The 21,731-nt window shown below is 33.1% G+C and overlaps 1 protein-coding gene across 1 annotated transcript in view; it reads left to right on the forward strand.

Moving 5' to 3' along the window:
* LOC145291328 (uncharacterized) overlaps positions 1–21,731 on the forward strand; it is a 174,919-nt gene that overhangs the window by 142,696 nt on the left and 10,492 nt on the right. Inside the window, exons 3-4 of the mRNA XM_080137083.1 lie at positions 16,669–16,847; positions 18,535–18,789. Coding sequence (XP_079993209.1) covers positions 16,669–16,847; positions 18,535–18,789 — 434 coding nt within the window. The remainder of the gene's footprint in view (positions 1–16,668; positions 16,848–18,534; positions 18,790–21,731) is intronic.

Genomic DNA, 21,731 nt, shown 5'->3' on the forward strand with positions numbered 1-21,731 from the left:
GTGAACGCTAGCAATTAAAGACACAAACACCAACAGGCAAGGTTTTGTCCTCCGTATTTTGGAATATTTTGTGCATTGATTACCTTGAAAAAGGAAGAACCATCAATGGGGAATATTATTGGTGTATTTGACGGAACAAATTACTCCCAAATAATCACAAATGAAGAAAACGCACCGCATCACAAGTCGATCAAAACGTTGGTAAAACTACATAAATTGCTCTCCATTCGAGAAGGAGACTATGTTAATGAATAAAATTGAACTTTATTTCAAAATTGTTTTATTAGTTACGCCTGGGACTTATTGAGTGATGTGTTAACGGCCACTTGTTTCATGCAAAATGCATGTCGAAAGTGCTCCACATATGTACGTGGTTTAACAAAAAAAAAAAACTTTGAGATGGTAATTCTATGATTTAACCCTCTGTAAGCGATGTTTCTTTATCATATTCGATGGTGTCATGTGAAACGTGTATTCGAACAATACTCCCCGATTAATATCAGTTGAAACAAAATCCTCTCGGGGGACTTCTTGTGTGTATTAATCCGTGTATGTGAGCTATTTCATGGTTTTATGCCCATGGCGAGTAAAACCGTGTAATTTCACGTCATTTTCTTGTTGAATGACGTAAAATGATATGATTTCTTTTTAACGAAGTATCGGTTATCTGCTTTCCTTCTCGAACGTTTTTTACCGCGATGAAAAATATGCCATTAAATGAGTCAATGTCAAGACTTCATTTCTATTTGGAGAAACAATTTTTTTAAATGGCATTTTCTTTCTTGCCAAATAGCTTCTGAATAATTAATTTTTAAAGCGTACTTGATGTAGGGCATAAGTGCTGAACATGAAAAAAAGTAATTTGTTTTACTTAAACCGTAAAACGCTTTTGGGAAAAGAAAAGCTGACTTAATAAATGTTTTGTTTTCAGTTTGCTTTCTCGCATGACAAGATCGCACACGAAATGATGAACAAGTTTTGCGATCAGGACACGTTTGCACGCTTGTATGTATATTGATAAGAACACGTGTGAATCTATATATCTATAAAAGTGAAAGTGTCTGCCTGTATGTCTGTGTACATTTCCTACACAATAACTCTGTCAATTTTCAGTCTACATACTCGAAATTTGATATACATGGCATTTAGATTTGGGAAAATCTTTGTAATCCATTTTCGGCCAAAAATTTGGCTGTTAAGGGGAAAAGTTCAACGATTTGACTTTTGAGAACTCTACCAAACTCCTCCGCCAATTTTGGGTCTAAACACTTGGAATTGGACATGGATCTAACTTAATAATTTGATTTGAGCCCAAAACAATAAATGCTAAGGGGTCATAATAGGGGTAAAAGGTTTAATATATATTTTTTTTAATTTACCTCTGCGGTCTCTTTCAAATTACTCAGACAATTTCTGGTCTAAACATTTGAAATTTTACATAAAGGGTATTCAGAGATGGGGCAAGTTTTTAATCGGTTTGGGTCGAAAATTTGAGCTATCAAAATATAAATGTATGTATGTATGTTTGCGTGTCTGCCTAAAACTTTCGACAGAAGCGATGGATATTCACAGGATTAGTATCGTTTTGAAGCGTGTCCTTTCGGATGACAAATATCGAAAAATTGGCTAAAAACATTTATGCCTTCACCTTCAACTGGGCAATTTTCTACGGCGAGGGGTTGCTTTTTTCACTGATATTTTCGAAAGTGATCCTCTCTTTTCGATTGTCTAGCCTTAATTTAAACCTACGTTACTTCCGTTTTGGCGGTTGTCGTAACAGCAAAGACGTCACGTTCTTTTCCTGTTCTTTTCCTCCTTCGCGGTACGAGTTCGAGCCTGCCTTTTTTTGTGTGCTCAACATACACCTCCAAACACCGGGCCAACGCCGGGCTCCCAGGCTAGTACATATAAAATGTAAGAGAAATAACGTTACATATGTCTACTTTCGTGTTTGCTACATAACCAATAACCAAGAAAAACTAGTCTTTACAGAAAATAATTGCTTTATGTCAGTATTAAAATATAATGGTCATAAAGCCCCTTTAGAAATTAATTTTGAACCGTCTTGAGGGAATTAATAAAAAGCGGTAAACTTTAGCACAAATGCGAAATTCCGACCGTTGACAGTATGCCCGCTTACTCGGCACTTAATTTTCCCCAATTCTTATGTTAGTTACTGCAGGCTTTGAGGTAGAATACTAGCCTATGAAATCAAGGGTGACTTTGTGACTGGGTTCGAGTCTCCCGATAGTGCCCGCAAAAGTTTACAAAACACATTTGAAACTGTCAGTTGTATTTCTAGCTTCCAAATGGTAATGAAACTTTTTTATAAACATAGAAAATGTATTGAAACTAAGCTAGGAACAGTGAGAAAAAATAAAAATAACAATTTAACACAACGCGAAGAGAAAACTTAATAATTAGCACCGCAAAAGTTTACAACACATTTACAAAATAATATTTAGTATTTTGTAGCATAACCATTATTGTTGATTACAGCATGCAGACGTTTTGAGTAATCTCCGACGAACTTCTTGCATGTATCTTTCGTTATGTTCTTCCACACAAATCCTCTCCAATTCTCGCAGATTTGAAGATTCTCTTCTATGAACCCGTAATTTCCATACTCCTCATGCAATAAAACAACCCCAGATCATAATGGATCCTCCTCACAATTTTACTGTTGGAATGGTGTTTTTTGACTGGTATTCAGTACTTTTTTTCTCCAAACTTTCAGTGTTTTTGGAGTGCCAAACAAGTCAATTTTGGTCTCATCTGAGCAAACCATGTTATGCCAAAACTCTAGAGGCTTGCTTGCATACTCATTTGCAAAATCAAGTCGAGAACTTAGCTTAAGAGGGGGAGTTTTCCTTTCTGACCTAGAGATGTCTTTAAGATGGAGAGTTCTATTGATTGTGCCCTTGCTAACTTTAATTTCACTGTTTTCTAAGTCCTTCTGCAGCTCTCCAAGAGTAATTCTAGGCGAATTCATAAACTTCCTTGTTAATAACTTTTCAGTACGTTTGGTTATTTTTCAAGGACGGCCTGATGTGGCCAAAGGAAGAGTTGATTTGTGAGACTTCCTGTGTCGAATTATTGTTCCAACAGAATTCAATGGAACCATCAACTGTTTGAATATTGTTCTATATCCCAATCCACTTTGATGAACACTTACAATTCGTTTTCTAAGCTCTTGACCAATCTGTTTATTTTTTCCCCATGTTGTGGTCCCTTACAATACGGTTATTAAATAAAGAATGACGCAATACTTTTACTAATTGCTTACTTCGATGTCTATTTGTTGTAGGGCTCATTTCGGTCCACAAGACGCGGGAAGACACGTAGTAGGTCGTTTACAAGTGTATTAAGGAAAGTTACAAGGATATAGAGCAAGATAAAGAGAATAGTAGTAGTTGCAGATATCAGTAAGATCTCGCTCCCCGAGGTACAATATCCGTTGAGATCTCACTCCACCGTACCAGCTTTAGGAGCTTATTATATAGGATCTGGACGAGTCCATTATGGGGTGAGATCTGGTCTCACAGCACTATTGCATATTCTGGAACATTCTAGAAACTTCTAAACATTTTACCATGATAAACCATCATAAAATTATTTAGAAATCTAATGAATCTGATATATGCTGTAAACTTTTGCGGTGCTTATTAGGAAGCTAGAAATGCAAAAACTGAGTTTCAAATATGTATTGTAAACTTTTGCGAGGCACTATATATATATATATATATATATATATATATATATATATATATATATATATATATATATATATATATATATATTTGAAATTTTTCCGGGGGGTTACAGAATTTTCTAATGGCTAAATACAGACCAAAAAGCATAATGAATTTAAAAAAATAAAAAATGAAAATAAAGGTTAGCTAACTAGGTTTCGTTCCTCACTTATCAAAGCTAAATCGAGGAAAATACGATTTAAAACAAACAAACAAAAAAAGTCGTGAATATGGTGGGGGTAGAAAAAAAAAACAGAAATAAACGGGGGAAAATTACATTAGAGACTAAATTAAGTCCTAGAAGATTTTCTTTTTGCTTGCAAAGAGAAGGTCTCAAATACTTAATAAAAAGAGTCTCTAAAATTTTCAAATGATTGGGAAAGTGCGACTTACTAAGGATCGTAAACATGTCAGCACTGAAATTCGTGGCACACGCATAGTTATTTATAAGATGGTCGCAAATCGCAGAACCATACGTATTACTCAGAACATCCGAGGGTGAAAAATTTGCATAACGAATCTTTGAAGGCACATGCTGTTTCAAACGAAAATCTAATCTTTACGATGTTCGCCCAACATAGTGTACACCACAACTACATTTAAATAAATAAAAATAGAATTATTATGGTGGGGGGGGGGAACATCTTTGCGAATAGACGGCAACATAGGCCTGGTTGAAAAAACAACTCGCGGATTCGATGCAAAATAACACCGTTGCACAGAAAAAGAAATTTATTTCTTTTTCAACCAGGCCTATGTTGCCGTCTAAGCAAGCAAAAAGAAAATCTTCTAGGACTTAATTTAGCCTCTATGTAATTTTTCCCCCCGTTTATTTCTGTTTTTTTTTTTTTTGTTTTTTTGTTTTTTTCCTATCCCCGCCATATTCATGACGTTTTTCTTTGTTTTAAATCGTATTTTCCTCAATTTAGCTTTGATAAGTGAGGAACGAAACCTGGTTAGCTAACACTTATCACAATATTCTGTGGATCTATATTAAAAAACCTTGTTAAACTTTGTGACATATTTCCATTCTATGGAGGTCAGGCGCGAACGGACACCCCATAATTTTATTATACCATATTTCTTCAAACTGAAACATAATTATCATAGTATACTTACGCAGATAGATATGAAAAGTCATTATTATACCATCCCTATTTAAGTTAAAACATACTTATCAAAGTATTATTATGTACATCTATAGCAAAAACACTTGTAAACGTTTTTTTTTTTTTAATTTTTAAATTTTGTATTTCCATACTTTGTGGACCAGGCGCGAACGCAGACTCCACAATTTTAATGAACCACTGTTCTGACAGATCAAGCATACCCATTCCTGTGTCTCGATACATCTTCTATCATTATGCGTAATTAGTTTTTAAAATAGTCAACCATATAGGAGCTTATTCGTGACCAGACACAGACACACACACATACACACAGACATTCAGCTTTGTATATATATATATATATATATATATATATATATATATATATATATATATATATATATATATATATATATATATTTATTTATTCGATTGGCAAAATTTTAGAATAATTATAAAAAGTGAACCATATCGTAAATTCCATCAACTAAAAAATGGAAACCGGGGTGAGGAAAAGAAAAAAAATATATATATATATAATGGGGCAAGTTATATGTACAATTAAATAAAATAAATAAGTCGATTAAAAAACGATCGTTAAAATATACCCAAAGCGCTTTTCGTTCAGACAAACATTTTCAAGGGTCATAAGTCTGAAAATTATTATTTTTTAGAATATTTGGTAGTGATATGGAATACGAGCGGAGAGGAGGTTAAGAAAAAAAAAAAAAAAACCTGACTACCCAAATAATTCTAACTGAAGCCGGAGGTTTCTCTGCTTGCACAAAGTAGGGGGGTTAGCAATGATGGCAAGTGCTTCGAGGACAGACAGGTGGAACTTTGTGCGTCCTCGGTACAAAACAGAAAAACACTCCGGAGAGAAAACAAGACCGCACTCCTTTTTATCGACCAAGTGTTGGCCGATGGACGATTCTATCAGTTGAGATTTTCTGGTAGTAGGTTGATGATCCCGGATGAAACGGGGAACATGTTGGGCGATTCTGACCTGAAGACGCTGGGTTGTCTTGCCTATATAGACGCCACCACACCGACATTGAAATTTATAAATAATATTACTAGTTTGGAGGATAGACAAGACATCCTTACGAAATGAGGGAAAGGCGGTTTTGTGGAAAAGGCAATACGGAGCGATAGAGCACCAAAATTAGAAGACACCAGAGAGGAAATCTTATCGCAAATAAGTTGACCTTCAAGTCCAATCCAGGGTAACCTAATGTATACCGGAAATCTACATGGACCGTATTTTGGTAGCTCAGAAAAGGATTGAATTTTTTTTATTAATAACTACGTTAACTAATGGCGGTGGATATCCATTAGTAATAAAAATCCTTTTAATATTTTCAATTTCCACATCAATAAAAGGTGGGCAACAAATAGCAAGTGCCCGATGGGTTAAGTTTCTAATAAGATTTAGTTTCCTGGTTGTTATATATATATATAGTAATTTATAAAATATATATGGCGACTAAGCTACACTGAATATTCTGCGTTTCATTCACTGTAGGATTCGTCAGGCTTATGCGCGAATTTTGTGGTTGCTTCTTGTTTTTATATATGTTGAGGATTTCTAGTTAGCCAATCAGCTTTCTAGTATCCACCGCGTCCCCTCCTATCAGCCAATGGGCATGCATTTTATCGAACAAAGGATCTGTTTTAGAACTAGGTTAGTGGTTTAAGGTAGATCTTTTCCCTCTTTTTTTATATATATATATGAATATACCTATGTGTACACACACACATGCACGCACATATATATATATATATATATATATATATATATATACAGATATGTGTGATCGTTTATGTATATTCATGTTTATTTAACTTATTTATTTGTTTGTTTTCTATTGTTATTGTTAGTTTTAAAGCTATTTTGTATCGCTATCCTAGAGTGAGTTTTATTTTGTGAACACAGTTGTTTGCTATTTCTCGTCTACAGTTTAATAGATTTTGAGTTTCTTTAAAGTACAGGATAGCAAATTTTTCATGGAGGCATAATTTACATGGGTCGTCTAAGTGTCTGCATGTGGTAGCTTGTCTCATTATTTTCCATTCGACTACTGGCGAATGTCCGCTTTCTTTGAGTTCCCAGTATTTATTCGCTAGTGTTGTTTTTATACGGTGTTTTTTTATTTTTGAAGGTACTTTTGTGGTCATAGTATCGGGTTTTAAAATCTAAGGAAGTCATGCCTATGTAATATTTCTTGTTATTCGGGTTTTCTTTCGCAAATATTGTTGCTTGATAAACTACACTTTTTGTTAGACATTTATTTTGGACTGGGCAAATTGTGCGGTGTCTACAATTGCATTTATCTTGTTCGTTGTTGTTATTATTATTATTATTTATGGTATGGTTGTTCTTGTCCGGGGTTGGTTTGTTATTATTATTATTATTATTATTATTATTATTATTATTATTATTATTATTATTATTTCTGCTAGTGTTGGTTTTATTTCTGTCATGGTGTCTACTTTTTTATTGTTTATTTTGTTGTTGTTTACATTGTTTTCATTTAGTATTTTGTTATTATGTGCTTTAATTATCATCTCTAAATTTTCGCAACAACTGTAAGATAACTTCAAGGTATTTTTATTGAAGATTTTGTGTAAGGGGTTGGTTGCGGGAAAGTGTTTTTGAATAAGATCTAGAAATTTCTTGCCAAGTTTTGTTTTTAACATTTGATTGTATGGGGCCGTATACCAAATTATTGTTCTTTTTCTTCTTTTTTTACTTTTATTATAGTTGTTGGTGTTTTTTTGCTTATATTTGATATCGATATTTTTGTATCCACTATTTTTAGGGCTGTTTCGTAGATATTGGTTGACCTGTTAAATGCATTTTCATCGCTTGAGTTATTACTGAGTCTACTTACGATCGAGTTAGGAATGTGTTTTATAATTGATAGTGGGTGGTTGGACTTAGGGTTTACGTAAATTGGAGTAGCGTTATCTTTTAAGTATGGTTTATATTTGTTTTTATCTAAGTTTAACGTGACGTCCAGGAAGTTTGTTATTTTTATGTTAGCTGATACGTCCGCTTTTAGGCCTAATTTTTTCATTTCTTTGTGTATGATTTTCTTAAAGTTTTCTCCCTTGACTTTGTTGGAGTTTTTTATTATAGCTAGTCCGTCATCTCTATATAGTCCGATATCCGTAGTATCGAATATGTTTGTGATGAATAATCCCACAAGATCTGATGCCTCTGCAGAGTCTCTGGCACCCATCGCCAAATCGAACGAATTTTTCATTTTAGTTTTTATCCATTGGTTATTGTTATTTATTAGAACTGATTTTCTACATTTTTTAATGATGGTGATTTCTTCTGAGGATATACCAGTGTATGCCTCGGCAAATTCTAGGGCAATGTTAAAAAGTTCTTCAGATATCGAGGGATAAAAGTCTATGATGTCAAACTGTATGAACGTACATTTATCTTTGTTTTCTATATTTTTAAACCAGGTGATTGCTTCGGTAGTATTTGCCCACTCGTTTAGTTCTAGGTCCTGTTTGATTTGTTTGTTTACTCTAGAAAGTATAGTTTTGCTAATTCTACCTATTTCTGGTTTAGTTGGGTTTATCAGGCGGGTGCTGGAATTATTATTAAAGTCCCATTTGTGGTCTTTAAGCAGAATGTATGACTCTCTAGGTTTCAATTTGCCAACTTTATCGCTAATTTTTAGTTTATCGGTAATTTGTTTACTTTCAGTATTTATTATATCTATGTAGTCGCATTCGTTTGTGTCAAGTTTTTTGTAGTTTTTTGTAATGTTTTATGTGATTAGTTTGTTATATTCTTGCTTATCTATTTTGTAAAAGTTTCTGGTTTTATCTGCTTTTACAAAGATTTTATCAGAGTTGTTTATGTTTCTAACGATTTTGTGTAGTTTCCGTTGGAAATTGTTAGGTTGATTGTGGAATTCTAGGTTTTTAATTACGTTTAAAAGGTCATTTTCAAAGTTTATCAAAAGGTCTACTGTTTTCGCATTTTTAAGGGTTTTAAAACCATAGGATCCTTTTTTGTTTTTTAAGGAAGAAATTTGCTCGCCATCGCATTCGGCGTATTAGTTCATCTGATTTTTGGATTAATTTAATAATATAGCTATGCTTGCTGGGTGTGGGGATGTTTTTTAGTGATGTTTCGAAATTAACTCTTTCCATATCTATTTTTAATGTGATGAAATAAATTCTTTTGAGAGTGCTCGACTGTTTTAGGAGCTAAGTATAACTACTTCATTTACTCACATAAATTTAATATACGAAAGTATAGATTTATGCGTAAACTTTAAGTATTTACTTCAAAAGTGCTCAATACGTAGGTAGAGCTAGTTAGTAATTTATAAAATATATATGGCGACTAAGCTACACCGAATATTCTGCGTTTCATCCACTGTAGGATTCGTCAGGCTTATGCGCGAATTTTGTGGTTGCTTCTTGTTTTTATATATGTTGAGGATTTCTAGTTAGCCAATCAGCTTTCCAGTATCCACCGCGCCCCCTCCTATCAGCCAATGGGCATGCATTTTATCGAACAAAGGATCTGTTTTAGAACTAGGTTAGTGGTTTAAGGTAGATCTTTTCACTCTTTCTTTTTTTAATTTTTTATTTTTATTTTATTTTATTTGTTTTTTTTTTGGGGATCAAGTAAAGAATAGATACCCCGTAGCAGACGACGCCGCCTGGCGGTGCCAGGCGCACAATTCAACTAACACCGGTGATTCGACCTTGACATTGGCACAAGCACATGGCGTCGGTTGTTTTTACACACGTCAAATAGCAAACATGCTCGAATATTCACCAGCATTTTTTTTTAAATATATTTACAAAACCTTTGAAGATTTAATAGAAAAAGTATATATTTACAAAACATTTTTTTAAAATAAGTAACAAAACGAACGTGTTTAAATAAAAGATATTTAAATAAACGGGTGTCTCTTTCTGTTTTGGATTTTTGCGACCAAGATTGATTTTTATGTACCGTGTTTTGGGGGGTTCTGTGTGCGTTTTTAAGACAATTCAATATTTATTCTTTAAAACATTAACTTCAGCGACAATTAATATATTTTCAAAATAATATTTTTAAATATTACATATTTGCGAATATTCGCGAGCAAGATTTTTTTAAAAATAAAAGATATTTCAATAAATGGGTGTCTTTCTGAGTGCGTGGTGTTTAATATATTTACAGAACTTTTTAATAACTATTTTATTCTTTTTATCAAACAAAAATAGAACTTTTATAATGACATGGACTGTTTCGAAATTTTAAAATTAAAGTTAGTTTTATTAAAAAAAAAAAAAAAAGACGAGGTGGGTTTTTTCAATTAAATTATAAACTTTATTTGAACTTTCAACAAACTTTTACAGACATAAAAATAGACTTTATAGATATTTTATAATAATTTTTTAAAAATATATTTAACGAAAAGTTTTTTTTTATCATTTCATTGTTGAATAAAATTTCAAAGTAATAAATGGTGAAAAAAATATCTCGAAAAGAAAAAACACCTCGTCTTTTTTTGTTTTGTTTTAAATAAATCTTTAATTTTAAAATTTCGATGTTTGAAAAACAGTCCATAATATGTATTTCATTATAAAAGTTCTATTTTTGTTTGATAAAAAAGAATAAAACAGTTAATAAAAAAAAACAACAACAGTCCATTAAGTTCAAATAAAGACTGTTTGAATAAAACTTATAAAAAAAAGGTTCATTCTATACGGTTTGGGCCATTTCTTTTTTGTGCGTTTTTAATACAATTCAATATTTATTTACACTGCGATGTATGTCGGTGGTCAGTGAAGGAGAAATCCTTTTAGGCCGAGGCAATTTTTTATACATAATAAAATCACAAATATAAACAATCGAGATAAAAAAATATATTATTTTATTCACATATCTTTTTATAACTTTTATTTTTATAAAGATGAAATGTAGTATGGATAGATGGTCTCTAGAAATCAACGGACACACAACATCTTTGAAAATGGCTTTATCCATTTGTTACAGTATTTAAAACAAAATGGTCCAAATATTAATTTCTTTTAATACCTCGTAAAATTTTGGCTTCTTCGACTTTTGGATTTTTTTGTCATTTAATAAATTGATCACGTGATGGTATCATGAGATTAAATCAAAATTCAATATTTAAAAATATTATTAAAAAAATATATTAATTGTCGGTAAAGTTAATGTTTTAAAGAAAGAATAATTAAATAAATACTGAATTGTATTAAAAAACACACAGAAAAAAAAAGAATTATAAAACACTTTACATAAAAATCAATCTTTAGCACAAAAATCCGCGAAACATAATTATTATTCTAAGGTTTATCTTCAAAAGTTTGTAAATATATTTTTTTAAAAATTGCTGGCGAATATTCGAGCATGTTTGCTATTTGACGTGTTTACAAACAACCGACGCCGTGTGCTTGTGCCAATGACAAGGTCGAATCACCGGTGTTAGTTGAATTGTGCGCCTGGCACCGCCAGGCGGCGTCGTCTGTTACGGGGTATCTATTCTTTACTTGATCCTTTATATATATATATATATATATATATATATATATATATATATATATATGAATATACCTAAGTGTACACACACACATGCACACACATATACATATATATATATATATATACATATATGTGTGATCGTTTATGTATATTCATGTTTATTTAATTTATTTATTTGTTTGTTTTCTATTGATATTGTTAGTTTTAAAGCTATTTTGTATCGCTATTCTAGAGTGAGTTCTATTTTGTGAACACAGTTGTTTGCTATTTCTCGTCTACAGTTTAATAGATTTTGAGGTTCTTTAAAGTACAGGATAGCAAATTTTTCATGGAGGCATAATTTACATGGGTCGTCTAAGTAATATATATATATATATATATATATATATATATATATATATATATATATATATATATATATATAAAGGAACAAGTAATATATATATATATATAAAGGAACAAACCGTATCATGTGTTCATCAACGTTTCGTCTTTATTTCGAGACTTCCTCTGGATGAATGAGATTAAGAAACAAAAAATACCAGTACAAAATATTTGAAAATGTTTCAGTGCAAAGTGTGACGCAGTTCTATTTCAGAAAAACGGAAAAAGACGTTGTAAATTCAAAAAGGATGAGGAGGGGGGGGGCTAGCGCTGAATAGAAATGTATGTAATCATTTCTATTCACGCCATAATAATAAAATAAAAACAGGGATAATAATTGGTTTCTTATTACGTGCTTTCAGAATTTGCAGTCCTGAATATCTGGACGAAGAAATCAAATACCTCACAAACATTTTGAAAACCTTGCAATATCCGACATATTTCATATTGAATGCTAAGAGAAAAGTCACACAAATATTTTCCAGATTAAATAATAATAAAAAAATCATATACACCAAACCTTTCTCTCATAAACAGACATCTTTTACCTACACACACCAATAATACAACAATCTGTAACACACTAAACAAACTAGAAATTCCTATCGTACAAACCACATCACTTAAGACATATATTAAAAACTGCGAAACATCTCCAAAACAAACCAGTTTCCAATGGAGGTATATACACTATTCCTTGCTAAAATTGCCATCATAAATACGTTGGTGAAACCCAGCGTAAATTGGAAAAAAGGCTCAGTGAACATAAAAGAGATATAAAAAAAATAGCAATTCTCTAAGTGCATTATTCTCTCATTCATTGCAACATAATCACACTTTTGACTTTAAACAAGCAAAAGTAGTTAAATTTATTTCAAATAAACTGCGCCGGATACTTATTGAAACTGCGCTTATCGCAAATTCAAGCACAATTAAACAGCGTTCAGGTTTCTATAACATAAGTAAACTTTTATTAAAAGAACATAATTTAATTGTAGACACAGGTTAACCTTCTTACACCATTCAAACACTCCCTGTAATAATTAATACATATAATCTCAATCAATAAATTACATAACAAAAAACACTCATTTCATTTCTGTTACAAACCTATATTTGAATTCCAACAGATATATCTTTTTTCCAGTAAGAATATTAACTGCGTTCATATTTTTTTAAATTACATGAACGACTATATGACGTCACTAAAATTTTCCTCTCTTTAACAGCACCAGCTCCCCTCCCCCTCCTTTTCGAATTTCTAACGTCTTTTTCCGTTTTTCTGAAATAGAACTGCGTCACACTTTGCACGTGAAACATTTTCAAATATTTTGTACTGGTATTTTTTGTTTCTTAATCTCATTCATCCAGAGGAAGTCTCGAAATAAAGACGAAACGTTGATGAACACATAATACGGTTTGTTCCTTTTTATTTCTCTATTTTGTCGGAATACTATTTCCATTATTTTCATTATATATATATATATATATATATATATATATATATATATATATATATTTCAGAGGAAACATAATTTAATTTAAATACCAAAAAAAAAAAAAACGGGCAGGTGAAATTATTTGTTTTTATTTATTTTTTTTTCTTTCTCACTGTCTTCCAACTGAAACCAAATTCCCTTCTTTCCTCATTCGTTTCTTAGTTTTTAATTTATCATTCTGACGTTTCCTTTTAGAGGGTCAGACGATAAGGCCTTAGGAAATTTTAATAATTTCACCTGCCCGTTTTTTTTGTTTTTTCGTATTTAAATTAAATTATGTTTCCTCTGAAATTTCTCCTTCCATTTTGCTGTACCAAGAATTTACTTTTTCCGGGAATCATCAGTGTAGGGTGTCGATCATACTATTTGGCTCTTAGTCAACATTTTAACTTCTCTAAAAGCAAGAGAACTAATATTGATTTATATATTTACGAATGAACATGCTTAAAGTCTATCACAGTGTTCAACGGCGCCATCACAAGGTGCACACGCACACACACACACACACACACATATATATATATATATATATATATATATATATATATATATATGTGTGTGTGTGTGTGTGTGTGTGTATATATATATATTGTAACAGAAGTCTTTGTCTAATGCAAAGCAACAAAACATTTTGGCTAAAAAGCAGAGGTTGTTCGCTAGTCACAAGTTCAGTCGTGTAGAGTTCGTTGTTCACAACACGAGATATACGTCGACGTTTTCTATTCACATGTCTTAAACGCTTCTCCCACTCCTCCCAGCGACTTGCCTTTTATAATATTTCAGGCATACCCAATTTGCATATACCATACGAGACTGCTTGAGATCTACGCGTGACCGGAGGCTTTAAAAGACAACAGCCACCATCTTGGCCTCTTTTTTTCTTTATCTGTCTTTCAGTCTGCTGCCGAGACAGATTCTCGCCCATTTCTGAGGTAGGTCCTCTCTATGTCTATCACACATATATATCTACACACACACATATATATCTACACACACATATATATATAGTTGTGAGAGTAAATATTTGTATACAAATATTTACTTTAGTGTATTTCCAAACTTCTGATAGGAAGTCTTTTAACCAAAACAAAACAAAATTTAAAAAAAAAACAACATAATTCAACAGTTGTTAAATTGATTACGTAATCCATTTTTTATGAGAATTTTACAAGCTTAACAGACGATTTCCTTGAAATTGTTTTGGCTACTTGTTAAATTCAGTTCAATGTGACAGTGAACAAAAAATGCCTTATTATTGTTACATAGAAAAGGGTTGCCCCCTTTCCATGTAAATAAGAAGAATATTAAATAAGTGAAAATGAGATTAGGATAAGCCGAGATTCGAACCCTGGAGGGAAAGTTAAGAAACGGAATGTTAGAAATTTAGTCTATTGTTAAATTCTATTAGAATAGTTAAATATTATTTATAGCGGGAAAAAAGGGTTTATTGTTCATTCTTTTAGAAATCGGAATATTAAAAATGTCCGCTAAAAAATGAATAATGCAAATTAAATTATATTGTTTAAAATAGGTTGGATTAGAACTGAGAATTTTTTTGTTGTCAAAAGTGTGTTTATAAACAAAAGTGTGAAATTGGTCACGTTTGAAAAACACACTTCTGGCGTCATAGACAAAAGACATTTCTCCATATTATGGGTTTGGATTTTAGTCAGTTACAAGAGAGCCAGTCAGTTGGTCAGTTCGGAAGCGAAGGGAGAACATTTAGACTATGTGGATCCAAATTTGAATTCCTGACGTCATCGACCGGTCGATCAGATGAATAAAGAAATCATCATTTATGTTGTAACTGTTGTCTTGTGTCATTTTTCATCACGAACGAAAAGCTTTTATCATCAATTATGATGAACATTGTAAACCCTTCCAAATTATGTGTCCCCCACCTCCATCATCATAAGTGAAGTATCTCCTCCTCTCTAATATGTGTTAAAAGAACTGTAATATATATAAATGTCTTCTTCTCTACCTCATCATCGTTATATATGTTCCCATTATCTTTAAATATGAAACCCTTGCTACACAACATTATGAAGGCATGTGCGCATTTCAGCTCTGAAAAACTTCGTCCTTCCGCTATCGCGGTGGACTAAAAAAAAAAAATAACAATATGGCTGTTGTTCAGAGCTAGCTTCTGGATCATCGCGTATTAAAATTCGAACCTATTTTTTAAACTGAAACTACTCCCTTAAAAAATACAGAACAAAAACAAAAAGTAATAAAATTTGTCAAGCCAAGTGTATCAAACAGATTTTCCACAAATCTGAATTTACAATTTTTCAATAAGGATTAATGCAAAAAAATGCACTGTTTTAGAAGTGATGAAAGATTGACTTTTTGAAAAACATGCAAACAACATGATTAACGGTAATCCATATAAAAGTGAAATTTTCTGTGTGTGTGTGTGTGTGTGTGCGTGTGTACATTTTCCTACCAAATTACTCTGTCAGTTTTCAGTCTACACACTCGAGATTTGACATAAAGAGTATTGAGATTTGTGAAATCTTTTTGATCTGTTTTCGTCCAGAAATTGGGCTGTCAAGGGGTCAAAATTCAACGATTTAACCTTTCAAAACTCTACCAAACCTCTCCGCCAATTTTGGGTCAAAACACTTGAAATTTTAGATGTAGATTCCTTGGATCGAACGTTTTAATTTGATTTGAACCCAAAACAATAAATGTTAAGGGGGTCAAAATTTGGGTAAAAGTTACAAAAATTTGTCCTCTCATCCAATTTTTGGTCTAAACATTTGAAATTTTACATAAAGTATATTAAAACATAGGGCAAGCTTTTTAATCGGTTTTTGGCCGAAAATTTATCTGCCAAGATAAATATTTGACCTTTGCAGTCTCTAGCAAACTATTCAGCCAATTTTGGGTCTAAACATTTGAAATTTTACATAAAGGGTATTTAGATAAGCAGCAAGTTTTTTCAGCAGTTTTTGGGCGAAAATTTGGCTGCCAAGAGGTCAAAGTTGAAAGAGTTGATCTTTGCAGACTCTACCAAAATCGTCGGCCAATTTTGGGTCCTTGAAATTTTAGATGTAGGTCACCTGGAGTCAAACACATGCTTATGTATACATATATTAAAAAATATGTATACATAAGCACGAAAAATTATGAATAGAGTCCGAGCAAAGCCGGACTGGCCTGCTAGTTTCACACAAAACAAAATTTAAGTACTGCATTTTTAAGTTTTTACTAAACTTGACTGCAAATAGAATGTAGCGTTTGTTTTTTTTGTTTTTTTATTTTCATTTTTTTACAAAAATAAAACTGAAATAATGAAATAAAATTGTTTAATTTTTAGGTTTACAACAAGGGAATGAGTATACATTCCACGCTGAACATTTTATCGGTATTATTTCTTCCAGCGCAGAAAACAAAGCATGGTCAACTCGTTTATCCAGCCGCCATGAAAATGGCGTTACGGAACCATATCCAAAGTTTATGCAACACGGCAAAATGCGTCGACTCTCTAGTGATATACATGAACAGTCCGATGAAGAACGACGGCTCAATTCTGTTATGGGACATTAATGGAAACGGCTTGGTAAATATCACTTCCATTCATGTTTCTATTTCATAATTTCATTAAATAAAATCAGATGTATTCTTACTTTGATCATTCTTCTGGGAAGGTCACCATTTATCAAGGCCTGGAGACAACTCAAGGATAAGAATTGTTAGGTAAATGGTTAGACAAGATCAGTTACAGTAGAACTTGGCTAGGGCTAGATTATCTAAATAAAAGACTCAATAAGAATTTATTCACATTAGACTGTAAGACGACCATGTTATAATCAGCCGCGAAACAGATAAACGGTATTGTGTGCCACAGACGTCCAGTTCTATGAAACAAACTCTGCTCATTAAATTTTCGTTTTGTCATGGGCACAGATAGGGATGTAGAAAGGTTGTTGGGAGTTGTTTTAGCTAGGCGAGTATTTGTTATGAACATTTTATGAGGGTGGGACCATAAATTGAAGCTCAGTCGAACACCTACCATAAAAGTATCGATAAAGCAGACACAGACTTATGACGTCTTTTGTGAGATCATAGGCAAGAGAGAAATAATAGCAGAAGGCGAAAAGGTTACTGAATTTCGAAGACGGTTTTTTTACACAGTCTCAAGACAGGAAAGTGTGCTCTTTGGGGGGCTCCACTCCAGATGTGGCAATAGTACTCCATGTTAGGCCATATTTGACTCTTGTACAGGTAGATTGCGCCGGGAGTGAAATAATTTCTGGAGCGGTAGAACGATCCCGCCATTGATTTTGACAATGAATTTGATGAAGGCTTTCCATTTTAGATTAGGGATAAAGGTCAGTCTCAGAAGTTTGTTGAGGCCGGGTGCTTCATCCAATCGAGAGCCATTTATTTCAACTGGGGCAAAACGGGCATTTGACCGTTGTGGGAGAAAAGACAGAAGTTTACTTTTGGATGTATTAAAGGTAACTAATCATTTTTTTACTTCAGCATTAATACTGTGATCGTATTTTTTCAATCAACGACCACTTTCACATTGGAAACATCGCGGACAAATATATGGATACATCATACGGTGGAGAGGGACATCCGAGGACTTTTTGCTTTAATCTTAATTGAGACAGCCGAATGATCAGAAAATCCTAGCGGAGAACAGTTCATGACAAAAGTCAGAAAAAGATCCAGAAAGCTTGCAAATTGGTTATTGGCATTGGGAACACGAGTGAGTTCGTCAATAATCTGGGTTAGATCATAGGCAAGAGAGAAATAATAACAGAACCTCCTTTTATAATCTCTCTTATTAGAGTGGATCAACCATTCAACCTTGTGGATGTTGAAGTCACCAGAAACGTGAATGTTGGCTGAGGGATGGGCAGTCAGGATGTGGTCAGTTTGATTTGTAATGCATACTTTAAGCATGTTCGTTTGTAAATATATAGATGGTGACACCGTTGGCAAATAGAAATGTGGTGTTGTGTGTAAGTACATGTAAGGTAATTTTTGGATCTTCTTTGGAAATGTCCCTGCCGCAGAGGAAGCCATCCCTAATGTAGGCACTCATTCCATGTCCATGACAATCATGGGGATAAGGTTTGGAGATTACGTTAGAATAAACTTTGATCGAAAAATCGACTAATTATAGAACTGATTAATAAATATATTTGAAACACAAACAGTCAAGCCGATTAATATATTACTATTTTCTGATTAGTGTGTAAAATATTTTTTTATTTTACCTATTTTTGAAACAGGCTGAAGATAACGAAAGATATAAGTTGGGTGAACTGAAGAAGGATTTGAAACATTGCATGGCCGAAACAGTTTTCCTTATCGTCGATCAGAGTCATGCGGGCCGTATTGCTGATGCATTCAGTGGATCCGAGGACCATGGAAATGTTCAAGTAATAACAAGCTGTCTGGCACACGAATATTCCTTCGGAAGCAACTTCACTGATTTCATATCATCCTACAACCACTCGCATACCTGCCTCTCCAATGTTCTTGAAGTAAGTAGTAAACGTTCGCAATTTTAACATATTATCTATCTGTGTGTGTGTGTGTGTGTGTGTGTGTGTGTGTGTGTGTGTGTGTATGTGTGTGTGTGTGTGAATATTAAAAATGATCTATGTAAATGCATTTACGTTATGTACATCGTTGTGGCCAGAAGATGACAATGAAAACAATTTATCCGGAAGTGCTAGAATTAGAAATTACAGTGAACCACATTCTTCAATCAGCAGCACTTGCCCACACGACTTAATTGTCTGCCTTAAATTCGTGATGATCAAAAACCTGTCACTTTCTTTTCTACCTTCAACTTGACAAACCATCTTGCCCTCTCATGTTGTCTATTTACTTCTTTCTAAACTTCCTCCCCGAAAACACATCAATACAACTATTAATAATGTGTGCATATCTGAGCGAATATATAGATGCATACACACACACATACACACACACGCACACACAAGCGTATATATATATATAAATGTGTGTATCTTATATATTAAAACAATTACACAAGCACACTTATATATTCCAACATACATTCTCACTTACATAGTGTGAGCCACCTGACATCCAGCCATAAGGTTTTGCTGGGGGACGGCTACTATACAACGCAACACAATGGAGTGTGCAAATATCTGTAAAAAATTGAATATCAAATGTAATAAGAAGCGCTTGAAATATATCAGGAATAAAAGTTGGAAATAAGTGTTGCCCCATGCAATATGGCAATGCAATTCCTACAACTACATACCTAGAACACCGAGCTTTATAAATAAATTTATTCAAATACATCTATGACTTGCTATAACCGTATATATTTATATGGATATATATTTTAACAAAAAATCATATAAGATAATATACATATAAATGTTAATAGTTTTCAAAACCTAGGCATAACTTTGCTTTTTTACTTAGCTCTTCTTGTGTAATTTTACTTAACTTTATATTCCTATCATATTAATGATTTTCGGTTGATGTTAGCTGGATGCTTTATTCATTTAATTTATATTGTCTGCATACAATTGAAATTCTGAGAATATTGCTTAATTAGTTTCTAAAGTTTATGACACAAATTCAATGCAAATATGACATATTTAAATTTTAAAATGCCGATTCTTTCCATCTCATGTCCCTCTAAAAACCTCTTTAACATATTCCAAAGGAACTGAAAATTTGAGAATATTTACCTGACTTGGTTTTCAGGAATGTCTTCCAGCACATTTTTTATCTCTTTTCATTCACTTTAATTAAACTAAATATAGCTCACATTACAACTCATTACACATAGCAGCAGTGTTCTGAATTCATAATAATCAGTTTATTAGTTAAGGGACCATACACTCTTTGCATTGCTTGTTAATTTTCCCTTTTTTTTCCTTTATTTTGTTACCCTTAAAAGCGGATTTTGGTGACAACCCCAAAATTCCGTCAGTATTTAGCCATTAATATATATATATAGGACGATTCTAATATTTTTCCCGATTCCAATACAACTACCAATTCCATACTAAATTCTGGATTCTGATACAGTTTCCAAATCCAATCTATAAATATAATAAAAGCGAAAATGTATGTATGTATGTTTGTGTGTCTGCTAAAAACTTTCGACAGACACAACAAAAAGTCACAAACTCGGTATCATATCGAAACTCCATCCTTGGCTCGAAAAATATCGAAAATTTGGCCAAAAACGTTCGTTTTTACCCAGAAATCGACAATTTTGGACAGGGGTGGGGTCAACAAAAACGGCCTCTAGTGACAACGACCGGTTCTACGCATACATCAGATGACGTCAGGACCTGATTTACTTTAAATAGTTGAAAAACTGATTAAATTTCATGTACGTCGTGTTAGCTCAGTTGATTAACGCGTTGGTTCATTATCTTAAGGTTTTGGGTTCGAATCGTGGTGTGAGATGTCTGTCTTTCTTTTTTTTTTCGGTTTTTTAAATTTAAATATTGAACCAGTGTTATTTAAGCTATTTTTCACGTAACGTTCGTTTTTCTGCTTTTTTTTTTTAACTTCGCTTATCCATCCCCGACCACACACCCAAAAACACCCGGGTACCCACCGATTTTTTAACTTTTAATATCGAAACAGGCTTATTTAAGCCATTTTTCACGTGTTCTTTTTCTGTTTTCATCATTCGTTTGCCTTACGTTAGTTTTTTTTGTGTTTTTTTCGATGTTTTGATTACCGCCCCCGCTTAAGTTTTAACGTTGTTTTCTTTTTTTACTTCGCTTATAACAAACAAACCTGGTCATTGACGACGTCGTCGTCGTCGTCGTCGTCGTCGTCGTCGTCGTCGTCGTCGTCGTCGTCGTAACGCTCGACGACTCCATGTGCGCACCTGTCGATTTGGTTCTTACTTAAATAAATTCAAACATCTTTCACTAACTCATTCTGGCTAGCCGATTTTATTTTCAAACTTCGCCTCAGGGCTTCGGGTTCGATCCTACCCCCTTATTTCTTTTTTATTTAACACCACACACACCTACAAACACCCGGGCAACGCCGAGTACCCCCGCTAGTCTATAAATATAAAAGCGAAAATGTATGTATGTTAGTATGTTTGTATGTGTGTTTGTGTGTCCGCTAAAAACTTTCGACAAGCACGACGAAAATTCACAAACTCGGTATCATATTGATATCGCTCCAAAAATATCGAAACATTGGGCAAAAACGTTAATTTTTTCACTCCAAGATCGACAATTTTCGACAGGGGGGGGTCAACAAAAACGGTCCTCTCGTGAAACGACCGGTTCTACGCATGCGCCAGATGACGTCATGACCTGATTTACTTTAAATAGTTGAAAAACTGATTAAATTTCATGTACGTCGTGTTAGCTCAGTTGATTAGCGCGTTGGTTCATTATCTAAACACACACATACATAACTTGATATAGAGATAACATGTTAATTAATATTACTAATT

The sequence above is a fragment of the Euprymna scolopes genome, chromosome 12 (genome assembly GCF_053919585.1).
Source record: "Euprymna scolopes isolate OS-2025 chromosome 12, ASM5391958v1, whole genome shotgun sequence".
NCBI classification, from domain to species: Eukaryota; Metazoa; Mollusca; class Cephalopoda; order Sepiida; family Sepiolidae; genus Euprymna; species Euprymna scolopes.